At 42.9% G+C, this 14,875-nt stretch overlaps 1 protein-coding gene across 2 annotated transcripts in view; it reads right to left on the bottom strand.

Annotated features, from left to right (window-relative positions):
- The window catches only part of lrp5 (low density lipoprotein receptor-related protein 5), a 95,589-nt gene that overhangs the window by 66,388 nt on the left and 14,326 nt on the right, over nucleotides 1–14,875 (bottom strand). For both annotated transcript variants that reach the window (XM_047389537.1, XM_047389529.1), the window contains exons 2-5: nucleotides 3,918–4,118; nucleotides 2,628–2,844; nucleotides 2,303–2,371; nucleotides 1,783–1,911 (exon numbers count right to left, since the gene is read on the bottom strand). In XM_047389537.1, the coding sequence (XP_047245493.1) occupies nucleotides 1,783–1,911; nucleotides 2,303–2,371; nucleotides 2,628–2,844; nucleotides 3,918–4,118 (616 nt within the window). The remainder of the gene's footprint in view (nucleotides 1–1,782; nucleotides 1,912–2,302; nucleotides 2,372–2,627; nucleotides 2,845–3,917; nucleotides 4,119–14,875) is intronic.

Below are 14,875 nucleotides of genomic sequence, written 5' to 3'. Positions count from 1 at the left end.
ATCTATGTGGAAATTAGAGCCAAACGTATGGCCATGGCGTGACGTCTGACTTCGCAGCGCCGCCACGGCCACGCCCTTTTATGAAACGTTACTGTGCTTCAAACGAAATTAGACCCACTAGTTATCTGTCTTCTGACACAGATTCAAGTTGATTGGGTGAAGAGGGTCAGAGAGGCACCTTTCCAAGTGAAAAAAGTGACTTCCGGTTCTGAGGGGGCGTGGCTTTGATGATGTCAGCATATGACCCCATAGGATCGTCGGGAAGCCGAAGGCCCTCCTTCATGCCAACTTTGGTGTGATTTGTATTTTCTTTCGGAACGTTATTGCAATTTTTCACTTTCGGCGCGAACGCCAAGTTCGTGCCCCGGCCACGCCCCCTAAACATGGCCAAAAACTCACGATTTTGATAACTTTTAATCCCTCATCCCTTAACTGCATGTTGACCAAATATGAACCCGATAGCTCAAAATCCCAACGAGGAGTTTGTTAAAGTCCGAGGTGAGTAAAAGTGAAAAACGGGCAAAAATCGGCCTTTGACCCAAAATGGCCGACTTCCTGTGCATTTTAGGGCATACCCCCAAGAGACTTTTTTTCTTGTTTTGAGGTGCTCTAACATTGTGCCAAATTTCAGATCTCTACAACTTACGGTTCGGGCTATCTCACGTTTGGGGGCGTGTCTAAGTGGTTAGACCACGCCCACTGATGACGACATTAAGGATCAAGAATTTTTGTTGGGGGACAATTTTGGGTAAAAGCGTGTGCATCTAGGGGCTTGGCAAAGTCCCCATATTGCCCCGCAAAGACGCAACGGAAAAAAGAATAAGAATTCGAGCGATTACAATAGGCCCTTGCAGTTTTCCTGCTCGGGCCTAATAATAAGAATTCGAGCGATTACAATAAGCCCTTGCAGTTTTCCTGCTCGGGCCTAAATATTTATGTTCATGGTTGTAATGTGACAATATATGGAAAAGTTCAATGGGTATGAATACTTTTACAAGCCACTGTACTTGTTTGACATGATGGAAATGAGACAGCGCTGTACAGTGTAACATTTATGTCGCATGTGCTATGAAAAAACTGTCTGTGCGATTGATTATTCGCTCATGCGACACTTTTGCAAGATGCTTTTGTTTTTTTTCCTCTACTGTATGGAAGATGCGACAGGGGAAGCCATGCCACGTTACTATGCTACACAGTGGTTGTAGTCTATTGTTACAACAAAGTGTTACCTCATCAGTGTAATTAGCCTTATTGGAAACAGGATTTTCATGCTGGAAAAATGAAGAGATATATCATAACTTTATTCGAAAAAAAAAAAAAACGAGCCCATCAAGAAGAAACAAAAACACAAACTGCACCAAGCCAAGCTACATCTGAGAAGGGAAAAGTTTACAAGAATAACACTGAGTGGGAAAAGGACTTTCCGTAGCTCATTTACGATGCTAAGGCGCAGCTTCTCTGTTTCCATATTAGCTACTGTTTTAGATAGGCAAACAATACTGTCCACTGACACTGACAACTTCTAAGTAATGTACACATTGGAGCAAAGGTTACTGTCAATGATGGCTTTTTACCTCATGGAAAAAGAGAGGTGTCTGAATGAAATTAAATAGTTTAATCATCTAAAAGGTAATAAAACAAGTCAAATCAGTTTTCTCCTCAAACAAACAAATGAAAGCATGATATATTTTAACATTAACTTTACCTGTTTGTATTTTAAGATATCTGAATACAAACTGTAATTCAGAGACTTTCATTCACATCCAGCAATATAAAGCATACCGTGCTGATCCATCCAGGTTGGCTCTGTGAATGAAGCTGAGCTTGGCATCGGCCCAGTACAACTTCTCTTCCATCAGGTCTATGGTAAGACCGTTGGGCCAATGTATGTTCTCATTTACTAAAACTTTCCTGTTTGGAGACAGGAGAGGATAAGTAAAGTTAGTGTTATTGGTTTATTTTCATACAACTGCTGAATAGATTTAAATATGTACACAATGTAGATGTATTTTTTTTTGCCCTTTAGTTTGGTCATTTAAATATAATTTTTTATCCTAGAGATGTACAACATTCAAGCTACAGTTCAACAAATAACCCTGGTGTGAGCCGAAGTTCCAAGTGTTCTATAGCTTGTTCTTCACTCAACTGTCTGGATCTCTACAAATGGAAATAGTCAGGACTGAGACTGGTCTGTATGTGAGGATATGGCCACCATGAGAGGAGATCAGAAGCATAATCCTGTACATTTCAATTTCAATCAAAGCATGCAGTTCCAGATCTGCCATCATTCTACACTTTATACCTGCTGCTGCCATCCATCCCAGCACGTTCTATCCGAGGCTCCTCTCCCCAGTCTGTCCAGTACATGTATCTGGAAAAAAGAAAGGAATGTTCACAAAGTTCAGTAACACTAACAATACAATACAGCTGCCACCTACAGTGCTTTTTCTTACATTACAACAATAAATACCTAAACAGAGGAGGAACAAGACAGTGGGAGACACAAAAAAGGAACAAGACAGTGGGAGACACAAAAAAGGTTATGATCAAACAGTCCAAACACACCTACTGACACTGCTACACAGGAGCTACACAGGAGTGTGTGTGTGTGTGGTGTATTTGGTTACCTTTGGCCAGGGTGAAGGGCAATAGCCCTGGGTTGGTCCAAGTCCATCCAAACCAGGACTTTTCTGGAGGTACCATCTAGGTTGGCCACTTCAATCCGATTAGTCTCCGAGTCTGTCCAGTAGAGCTTTTTCCCCAGCCAGTCACAGGCTAACCCATCAGGACTGGTCAGTCCCGACACTACCACTGCTTGGCCAGTTCCCAGAGCCTCCTTGAGGGCTGAGAGAACAGCACACACTCAGATGTAATGTTACTAGGAGATGATGAATTTTCAGGTAAGTCAAAGACAAACAAATTGCTTGGGATCAATTAGACTGACCAGTGAGCAGCAGATTAGATTAGATTTCTTTTTTTCAAATCAGCGAACTAACAACAACAGGCCAATTCCTGCTAGCACTAGATGTTAAATATTGATTTTTGTAAGGTTTTAAAACGTGCTCTAACAGGAAACAATAATGTTCTGTGGGTCCAGGTAGAAATCTGTCTGCTGCTCTTTAACATGCATGTCAAAGTTGTTCTGTGAGGTACAACTGCTGGTTAAACATGTGAAAAATATGAAATTTGTTTACTTTTATGAAGTGCAATATAGAAGGCAAAGGAAAACCCTAAATATTGATTTTACAGTAAATCATTATTAGTTAGTTGTCATTCACAATGGATCCAGTTGTAACAGATTTTCTTCTGTTTGAATACAATTGAAGATCAGTTGGATATTATATAGAGTCATGTGAAAAATCTAATTCAATAAATACGCAGTACTGGAGGCACATCACATATTCTTATCAAATTCTGACATAAGAGCCCCACAAGTTTCTGCTTTCATGGAGCTGACAGCAGGCAATCATATAAGCAACAGCAAACGTTCCAGTCAATTTTTGCAGGGTGTAAATCTCATTAATTAGAGTTTATCATTATTGTTGCTGGATAATGATTTCTTATCAAGGTGAAAATGTTTTCAGGTTCTCTCTAAACACTGTGATGACCCATCCCTACTTGTCAGTTGGGTCTGGTTTGGCAAGTATTTTTGCTTAGTAACCTGAAGCACCTTCAGTTTTAGGTTTCTAAAAACCAAGAGAAGGTTAAAACCTAAAATGAAAATGAAAAGAAATTACAATTCTAGGAGAAAGGTCTAAATGGACCAAATTAAAATCAGAAGGTAATAGTTTTAGAAAAATATGGACCTAGAAATGGGCAAAGAAAACAGCAATTAGTGTGTTCCTATTTCAAGGCTTCAGGGAGAGGACAACCTTAACCAAGATAATAAAAACTAAAAAAACAATATGTTGCCGTACAATTAGATGACTGATTCCAATGGATTTGTTTGATGGCCTCCTCACTGACGTCTGTCCAAAATATCAGGTTCTCATCAAACAGGAAGTCCACCGCAGCTGCATCTTCAAGATCACTAACAACAATCGCTGATTCACCCCGCAGACCATCTGCATCAACCAATCGCACATCTCGCCGATTGGCAAAGAGGAGAAGAGGTGAGCCTGAAAAAGAAAATAACTATTAGTTCACCATAATGATACATTTTCTGACATTAAAAAAAAACTTTACTTGATTTCGAATTGACTTTTAAATATTAGTTTCAAAACTGCTAATATTTTATGCCAAAACTTTCCTTTGGTTTAAGATCATTTTACTGTGATCCAGAGAAAGTTTTCTGGGACTGTTTGGAAGATGGAGTAGCACAGCACCATCCTTTCCCCACTTCTGGCTGTGCATTAATAGCATTAATGAGCAGCTGGCTCATTAATGTCACGGTCTTAAAACTTCTTTTGGGAAGCAACAACAAGCAGCTGACTGAAGTCTGGCAACCGAAGCAGATAGTCCAACTAATTTACCTCATAATGTGACTGTGTTCCAATGTAAGAATAGAACAAATATTTCTGTGGCATTACATCAGACAATCAGCTGATGTTTGTCTGATGACACCAAAAATACCTTGAAATTAATATAAATCTATGTAAAATGATTGCTACTAATTATCAAACAAAAGTGTGTTTTTCCCATAATAAATGCAATAGAATGAATACTGACAATGACATGATGTTAAAGATGTTCTTTCCCTCCAAGGTAACAGAGGGGATTTAACGGTCAATGAGCTAGAGGTCCAGGTCACCAGTTACACAATCACAGGGCAACGCAGAGACAAAGGACAGACAGCCATATACAGTGGGGAGAACAAGTATTTGATACACTGCAGATTGTGCAGGTTTTCCCACTTGCAAAGCATGTAGAAGTCTTTAATTTTTATCATAGGTACTCTTCAACTGTAAGTGACGGCATCTAAAACTAAAATCCAGAAAATCACATTGTGTGATTTTTAAGTAATTAATTAGCAATTTATTGCATAACATAAGTATGTGATACATCAGAGAAACAAAACTTAATATTTGGTACAAAAACCTTTGTTTGCAATTATAGTTGACAGACATTTCCTTTTTGATAAGGTCTGCACACTGCAGCAGGGATTTTGGACCACTTCTCCATACAGATCTTCTCCAGATCCTCCAGTAGCCCATAACATTGAAATTACCTTTCAAACAAGCGAGAGTCTGATGTATAAGCCTCTTTCGCTTCCTGCACTTTCTTCTCCTTAAAACAATTGATTGTTGTAGTTTTAAAATATTTTTCTTAGCAGCAGGAATGCGAAAACAGTGACAGATCCCGATTTTTGATGTCGCAGTTACGGTGCAGAGGTGCAAGTTGATGACGTAACCCCTACTGTCCCAATTCTCCAATTTTGCATGTTTGTAACCTGCGCACTTCAACCCCTACAAGCACTTTCACAAAGCATACACTTCATAGAGAAGCGTAGGGTGTAGTATGAGTATTAGGACAGAAGAACTTCAAAATAACCTGAAAATAACAGGTACAGATTTTCTTGCGAAAAAACAAAACAAATAATGCACTCAACTACAATGGCCTTTATGCACAATCACTGCCCAAGACTCCACTGCTGAAGAAAAACATGTTGAAACTTATTTAATGTTTGCTGCAGAAGATTTGAACAAATCATTGAAATGCCAGGAGAATAAAGTGTTATCAGATGAGGCCAAAGCTGAATTCTTGAAAGAAAGTAAAAAAGCTACATTTAATCACCTGACGTATCCAATTGAAAATCTATGGAAAGAACTGAAGATCAGAGTGCATAGAAAGGAACTCCAAAACATTTAAGATCTGATGAAAGAATGGGTTTATGTGAAACAGGTCAATATCATGAAAAAGCAATGCATGGGACTAGTTTCTTCATACAGACAGTCTTGAAATTGACATTATTCAGAAAGGCTTTTCCACATAGTATTTAATAAGTTTCTGCAAGTATGTTCAATACTAATTCCCTTTCACAATCCATAACTTTAGACTACAGTAATTTGCTGTGATTTCTTTGATGTCTACTGACATCTGGTGGGAGTTTAATGTCAATAGCACCTTTTCCACTGAAAGCCCCAGGATTTGTTTTACCCGAATAATAGGAATCTTGTATGTTCTTTTTCCATTGCCCAGAGAGCCCTGCACCATTTATTTAAATGAGTCTAATGACGTATGGGGAAGTTGTGAAGAAAACTGCAATACACCTTCATTCTATCAGATGGCAATACTCCTTTACTCCATTTAAAAACTAATATTTTTTTTATGTCAACTGATAAAATGTAGAATAAAAAATAATTATTTCCATTATTCCTTAAGTTGCTCTGGGTCCATAACAAGAAAAGTTCTAAGTTGTCAAATATCAACATAGTAAATCATTATTTTACATTAACTCTTTTACCAACCTCCATCTGGCCAGAGTTGTTGCTTTACAACTGCATGAGTAATTTACAATAGCTACTAAACACTGATTAACACACTTATTTTTCTTTTATTATCATCAGGTTACATTTCTATAAAGTAGAAGATGCATAGAGAGTAGATCAGAAGATGGCAGAACATGAGGATGAAGATCACTAGGAGCTTCTGGGAGACTGCATCCAAACCTGGAACTTTTGTCTCTCCTCTTGCAGAGCTGTCTGTTTAAAACTATGAAACATAAAAATTATTAAAGATTTCATACTTCACTAAGTTAGGTTTTACATAAATAGACAATCTTAGGAAAATGTGTATTTTTTTTATGAACATGGAAAATTTCAATTGCTCTGATCATCAGCACTGCATTAAAACATTTTTCTTTCAGAACTGTGGTGAAACTTAAAATGCCAAATTTCTGGCGAAAAATATTGTTTTATTTTCTGGTATATGCGGGTATTCACCACATACCTACTAAAGGCTCTATATTAACTTTTAGTCGCCACAAACAGATAACAGGTAGCAGGAAATCCGAGGGTAGTGGGCCGAGATCAGGCAGCAGTAAGTGGGGAAGTTCCCGTCCAACTACCCGGTTAGCTTAGCTTAGCAGCCAGACCAGCCTAAAAACGGAGCTCCGCAGCTCAAAAAACTTCAAAAAACAATTTCAAAGTAGGCTCATTCTTGATAAACTGACTGCACAGATCAAGTTTTGAGGTCAACTTTCTTGCTTAAAAACATTTTAAAACTACTTTTTGTTACAAATTAATGGTATAAAAACAATTAATTTGTATACTAACCTCCGCCAGTGGCTGCTGGTGCCAAGCCTCACCACACACAACCCCGCCCCTTTAACAATTCCTGGGGAAAGCTGAAAAGACCTAGTCAAGAGTAGGACCATTTACCCGTGAAAAGTAAAGCACCGGAAAAGTGAAATTACCCAGGTAAATTTGTATTGAAATGCGACCTGGGCTTTCCAAAGCCTGGGGGTTTCTACAAGCAATGGAAAAGCAGCTAGAAACCTCATTACACATATTGAGACTGAGAAAAATTTTGGTGTTCAATTGATTGAAAAATGTATCACGATAAAAGCGTTTCATATCAGTTGATATCGATAATTATTGATTTGTTTTTTGTTTTACCTATATGAAATAAGGACCAGGAGAAAAAAGGCTGAATTTGAATACTTTTATTTTAAATATAACCTTTCACTTTTAAAGGTGAAAGGTTAAGGTGAACCACCACCTTAACGTGGCGGAGGGGTTTGAGTGCTCAAATGATCCTAGAGGCTATGTTGTCTAGGGCTTAAATGCACCTGGTAGGGTCTTCCCATGGCTCTAGGCTCTAGGTGACGGGTGAGACAAAGAGCGGTTCAAGAACCCCTCATGACGACTTCAAAATTGAGGTACGTGACGTTGCCCGGTACGGCGGAGCCGGGGTCCCACCCTGGAGCCAGGCCTGGGGTCGGGACTTGTCGGAGAGCGCCTGGTGGCCGGGTTGCTCCTCGCGGGACCCGGCCGGACCAAGCCCGAGCGAGAGACGCAGGACCATCCCCCAGTGGCCCCACCACCTGCAGGGGGAACCGTGAGGGACTGGTGCAAATATAAACTAGAAATAGTCGGGCTCGCCTCCACGCACAGCGTGGGCTCTGGAACCCATCTCCTCGAGAGGGGCTGCACTCTCTTCTACTCTGGAATGGCCCATGGGGAGAGGCGGCGGGCTGGGGTGGGTTTGATTTTCGCCTCCCAGCTCAGCCGTCTAGTGTTGGGGTTTACCCCAGTGGATGAGAGGGTCGCATCCCTGCGCCTTCGGGTTGGGGAGAGGTCTCTGACTATCATTTCAGCCTACGGAACGGAACGAGTGGTAGTGCAGAGTACCCGGCCTTCTTGGTGTCCCTGTCGGGAGTGCTGGATAGTGCCCCCCCCGGGGACTCCATTATTCTGCTGCGGTGACTTCAACGCCCACGTGGGAAACGACAGTGACACCTGGAGAGGTGTGATCGGGAGGAATGGCCTCCCCGATCTGAATCTTTGCGGTGTTTTGTTATTGGACTTCTGTGCTAGTCACGGATAGTCCATAGTGAACACCATGTTCAAACATAAGGGTGTCCATCAGTGCACTTGGCACCAGGACACCCTAGGCAGGAGGTCAATGATCGACTTTGTTGTCATATCATCAGACCTTCGGCCGCATGTTTTGGACCCTCGGGTGAAGAGAGGGGCTGAGCTGTCCACTGATCACAACCTGGTAGCGAGTTGGATCCGCTGGGGGAGGAGAAAGCCGGACAGACTTGGCAGGCCCAAGCGCATAGTGAGGGTCTGCTGGGAACGTCTGGAGGACCCCTTGGCCAGGGATGTATTCAACTCTCACCTCCGGGAGAGCTTTGACCAGATTCCGAGGGATGTTGAAGACATAGATTCCTTAGCTGCGGCCGTAAGGTCTGCGGTACCTGTCGCGGCGGCAATCCCCGAACCCGGTGGTGGACACCGGCAGTAATGGACGCTGTCAAGCTGAAGAAGGAGTCCTATCGGCTGTGGTTGGCTTGTGGGACTCCTGAGGCGGCTGACGAGTACCGTTGGACCAAGCGTGCCGCGGCCCGGGCGGTGGCAGAGAAAAAAACTCGGACCTGGGAGGAGTTCGGTGAGGCCATGGAGAAGGACTACCGGTTGGCCCTGAAGCGATTCTGGCAAACCGTCCGGCGTCTCAGGAAGGGGAAGCAGTGCTTCGCCAACACTGTTTACAGTGGGGAGCTGCTGATCTCAACTGGGGACATTATCGGGCGGTGGAAGGAGTACTTCGAGGATCCCCTCAATCCTGCCATCACGCATTCCCTGGTGGAAACAGAGGCTGGGGATTCAGGGTTGGAGTCTTTCATCACCCAGGCTGACGTCACCGAGGTGGTTAAAAAGCTCCGCGGTGGCAGGGCTTCGGGGTTGGATGAGATCCGCCCTGAGTACCTCAAGTCTTTGGATGTTGTGGGGCTGTCATGGTTGACACGCCTCTTCAACATTGCGTGGCGGACGGGGACAGTGCCTCAGGATTGGCAGACTGGGGTGGTGGTCCCCCTACATAAGAAGGGTGACCGGAGGGTGTGTTCCAACTACAGGGGGATCACACTCCTCAGCCTCGCTGGTAAGGCCTACGCCAGGGCATTGGAGAGGAGAGTCCGGCCAATAGTCGAACCCCGGCTTCAGGAGGAGCAGTGTGGTTTTCGTACCGGCCGTGGAATACTGGACCAGCTCTACAACCTCTGCAGGGTACTCGAGGGTTCATGGGAGTTTGCCCAACCGGTCCACATGTGTTTTGTGGACCTGGAGAAAGCATTCGACTGTGTCCCTTGTGATTCCCTGTGGGGGGTGCTACAGGAGTATGAATCGGGGGCCCTTTACTGGGGGTCACTCTGTGCAAGCGGAGCAGGAGTTTGGTTCGCATTGCCGGCACTAAGTCGGACCTGTACCCGGTGCAGGGCTGCCCTTTGTCACCGGTCCTGTTCATAACTTTTATGGACAGGATTTTTAGGCCCAGCCAAGGGCCGGAAGGGGTCTGGTTTGGGGACCAGAGGATTTCGTCTCTTCTTTTTGCAGATGACGTGGTCCTACTGGCCCCCTCTAGCCAAGACCTACAGCACGCACTGGGGCGGTTCGCAGCCGAGTGTGAAGCGGCAGGGATGAAAATCAGCTCCTCCAAGTCCGAGGCCATGGTTCTCAACCGGAAAAGGGTGGCTTGTCCTCTTCAGGTTGGAGGGGAGTTCCTGCCTCAAGTTGAGGAGTTCAAGTATCTCGGGGTCTTGTTCATAAGTGAGGGAAGAATGGAGCGGGAGCTCGACAGACGGATCGGTGCGGCTGCCGCAGTAATGTGTGGCAGCTGTGCCGGTCCTTTGTGGTGAAGAGAGAGCTGAGCCAAAAAGCGAAGCTCTCGATTTACCGGTCGGTCTACGTTCCTACCCTCACCTATGGCCATGAACTTTGGGTCATGACCGAAAGAACGAGATCCTAGATACAAGCGGCTGAAATGAACTTCCTCCGCAGGATAGGGTGAGGAGCTCGGCCATCCGGGAGGGGCTCGGAGTAGAGCCGCTGCTCCTCCACATCGAGAGGAGCCAGTTGAGGTGGCTCGGGCATCTATATCGGATGCCTCCTGGACGCCTTCCTCGGGAGGTGTTCCAGGCACATCCCACCGGGAGGAGGTCCAGGGGATGGCCCAGGACACACTGCAGGGACTATGTCTCTCAGCTGGCCTGGTCTTGGGCTCCCCCCGGAGGATCTGGAGGAGGTGTCTGGGGAGAGGGAGGTCTGGGCGTCTCTGCTGAGTCTGCTGCCCACGCGACCCGGTCCCGCATAAAGCGGAAGACGACGAGTACGAGTACCTTTAAAAAAAGAGGTCAACACAACTATGAAAAACTGTCAAATAAATAAACATACAAAATGTGGAAATGTCACAAACAGTAATATTTCAGTATGAAACCAGCATAAAATTATAAAAATAACGCAAAAAAAAAAACTCTACATGGTGTCTTTGAAAGGAAAACTGCTTCATCTTATCTGGCACTATGTAACAATATACACAAATAACAATTGCAGATCAATAAGGAGCAATAAACAAACTTGTCTAACAAATTATTTTAAAGTATGTGCACAGTGCCAAGTATTTGGTAAACATAGAAATCAGAATAAACTTAAGGTTGTTTGAGCATCTGTGACATGAAACAAAAACCTGATACCCAGTCCAGTCATAATATGAAAATATTAAACCAGCATATGAAAAAGAATAACTCAAGCAGGCACTATTCAGCCATGGCTTCACTGCAGATTTGGGGCAAGGAAAACAATCTGGTTCACCATCTCAGGTTTTCAGACTGCCCTGGTACATGTGACAATATTACCACCAGTACTAAAAATCCTTTCTGAGGGGGTGGTGGTGGCTGGAATGGTTTTTTTTGGCAAGCTGAGACAATTTTGTAAAGTTCCACTCATGTAGCTTCCACCACCCAGGGGGTCAGACTCACTGTCTGCATCAATTTTCTAGGTCACTTTTAACTTTTTGCATTTCAGAGGCAAGGCATCTTCTTAATCGTCTTGACTTTGTTTTTTGAAGAAACTACCCAATGATTTGAGTTGTTTCTTTACACCCAGGTGCAAAGGTTGTACAGTAGCAGCTCCTCCTTATGCACCATGGTCCACTGGTCCCTCTGAAATCTCTGCTCATGATAGCCATGAGTCTTCATCCAATAACTCAGACACTGCTCTTTGTTTAATGGCCTCTACCTTCTCCTGGCTGATGTACTATGCTTTGAATCTAAGATCCACAAAGGCAGCCATGTTGAGGGGATCATCTGTTGCAAAGTCGGGATATTTCTGATTAAGTCAATATCGTGATCTTCAACTCTTTTGTGAGTTTGGTGTCCTGCTCTTTTTCCTTCAGCAAATTTGTACGGAACAGGAGGAACACTGGCTTCACATAGGATACACATATGATTCCCAGAAAGGGAACTGTCTGTGAACTCCAGAAGAGGAGTTAAGGTCTCTTGCAGTGACTCAAAAACATCAATGTCCTGCCATGTAGGGATCAGGCGCCTGTTGTTTTTGTCTGAGGACAGATGTTCAGTGATTTCCTTTTGTTGTTCGAGGAACCTTGCCACCATCTTCTGTCTTGAGCACCACCTGGTTGGTGACTCTGTAACCAGCTGGTGTTTGGGGAGATGGAGGCGTTCCTGAGCTTTAATAAGCTCCCTCTTTTTCTCCCATGAGTAGGAGAAGGCAGAGACCACTTTCTTACACACACCAATAGCCCTTTCCACTCTTGTGTCCATTCCTGTCACACCTGCAGAAATACAAGTGTAAATACAGTGTAAATAACTTATATAAAGCTAGGTTAAGTGACATCAGTAAGTACAGCTGCTTCCAATAATAATAATAATAATAATAATAATGATAATACAATCATAAAACTATTATTATTACTAGTATCATTATTATTATTATTATCAACAAAAACTGAGAGAATAATAATAATGATGATAATGATGATAACAATAAAAGCATTTTAAAACTTTTATTCTGTCAGTCTATTGGCTAATTAAGTTAACAAGAATCAACACAGAATGCTACTCACCAATTGCTGTGTGCAAATGATGGCCACAACACTGCAGCTGTGTCCAGTTGTTCAATAAAGATCCCTTAACTACATTTGCCCCGCTGTCTGTGGTGATGCACATCGTTTTTTCCTCAATCAGATTCCAGGACAACAGTGCCTCCTTCAAGCCTTCTGCTTTTCGCTCCCCTGTGGGAAAATAGGCAGTTTCCAGGCATCTTGATATCAGAATCCTGTCACAATCATTGAAATGAATTGTCAAGCTGATATATTGCTCGCATAAAAGGCTTAACCAAATTTCGGAGGTAGTCACGAAGTGCTTTACTGACAGCACCTCCTTTTCCACAGATTCCCTGCACATCATGTAAAGCTTAGGAATAGCCATCTTGGAAAAGTGCTTTCGACCTTGTGGAATGTAACGGATGTCAAGCACATAAAAAAGATTCTTGTAGCCAGACTTCTCAAGTATGCTGAGCGGTTTTGATGTTTTGTCATATGGCACTGCTGCTGAGTACCTTTCAAGGGTTGTCTGTCGCTGCTTGTGTTGTTCCACTGCCAGGTGTCCTTGGCTGTTTGATGCTGCTGTACTCCACTGGATGAGAACGGCTAAGGTGGTAAAATAAATTTGACGTATTGCCAGACTTCATAGGGACGATGAACTTGCATAGTTTGCAGACAACATCGGTGTAACTCTTGTCTAACTTACAATATTCGAAATACTGCCAAACCGGTGACGTAACCGTTCCTCTTTAATCCACAATTTCCTCTGAAGCTGCTGCACTTATTTTCTTCGGACACTCCACGCCGTTCTTTTTTATTTTTAAGCAGTTATGAGGCCCGGTGGCGAAACATGAAACTGCTACTGCGTATGTTACTAAACTGGTTGTTGCTAGCTCACCAACAAGTAAGTGAGTTAGTTTATGCCAGCAACCTTGCTTAGCTGGGTTGTAAGAGGTCGAGAGGTTGAAGTCTTTCCTCTGCCTACATCCCCCAGAATGCCATGCAGTTCTGGATCAGAGTTCAGTGAAATTATTGAACATTCTACTCGGACGTATTGTCTGTTGATATTGTTTAAGTTTCTGTTGCGATGCATTCCGTTATTGTTTTATCGGCCAGCTCCATGTTCAATACATATTTTACCCCACGTATGTTTTACAGTATGAGATATACTCAGAATTCATAAGAAGAAATTGGAACAGACCAATAGCTATGTCAGAAGGTCAAAACAAAAACAAAAAAAACTGGGATGAGAGATTGGCCACAACATTAGGAGCGGTGCATCTCTACTTCTCATTTTTAGGCATGTTAGAATTTGTTTCACATTAGTATTGGAGTTCGACATTCTGTCAGTGAATCATTAAAAGCCATGACCATGACCTTTAGAACTTCTGAAGTGTTTAATGGCAGATACATGCAATCAGTGTGAAAAGAAGCAACCTTTAAGAAAGCAGAATTCTAGTGAAGCTATTCAAGCGTAAAGGCAAAAAAACATCTGGATAAGCTTAGTTTCGATTTAAAAGGTTGTTTTCTAACTCAGGAGACATTTATGACATTCTACAGGCAGATATTTAAAGAAAAATGAATCCACATTAGATGGTCACTACAATGACCAATTAATGTTGAAACACTCAGATTCTAATTTTGAAACTGTGACACAATAAACTATGAAATAAAAAAAAGCAAACATTTGGAACCTGAAAAATCTGATCTTTCTCCAATCATTGAATGCATCATACAGGTCCTTCTCAAAATATTAGCATATTGTGATAAAGTTCATTATTTTCCATAATGTCATGATGAAAATTTAACATTCATATATTTTAGATTCATTGCACACTAACTGAAATATTTCAGGTCTTTTATTGTCTTAATACGGATGATTTTGGCATACAGCTCATGAAAACACAAAATTCCTATCTCACAAAATTAGCATATCATTAAAAGGGTCTCTAAACGAGCTATGAACCTAATCATCTGAATCAACGAGTTAACTATAAACACCTGCAAAAGATTCCTGAGGCCTTTAAAACACCCAGCCTGGTTCATCACTCAAAACCCCAATCATGGGTAAGACTGCCGACCTGACTGCTGTCCAGAAGGCCACTATTGACACCCTCAAGCAAGAGGGTAAGACACAGAAAGAAATTTCTGACCGAATAGGCTGTTCCCAAAGTGCTGTATCAAGGCACCTCAGTGGGAAGTCTGTGGGAAGGAAAAAGTGTGGCAGAAAACGCTGCACAACGAGAAGAGGTGACCGGACCCTGAGGAAGATTGTGGAGAAGGGCCGATTCCAGACCTTGGGGGACCTGCGGAAGCAGTGGACTGAGTCTGGAGTAGAAACATCCAGAGCCACCGTGCACAGGCGTGTGCA

This window comes from Girardinichthys multiradiatus, chromosome 2 (genome assembly GCF_021462225.1).
Source record: "Girardinichthys multiradiatus isolate DD_20200921_A chromosome 2, DD_fGirMul_XY1, whole genome shotgun sequence".
Lineage (NCBI taxonomy): Eukaryota > Metazoa > Chordata > Actinopteri > Cyprinodontiformes > Goodeidae > Girardinichthys > Girardinichthys multiradiatus.
The sequence above is the reverse complement of the archived record's forward strand: the minus strand, read 5'-3'. Positions and strand labels throughout refer to the sequence as shown.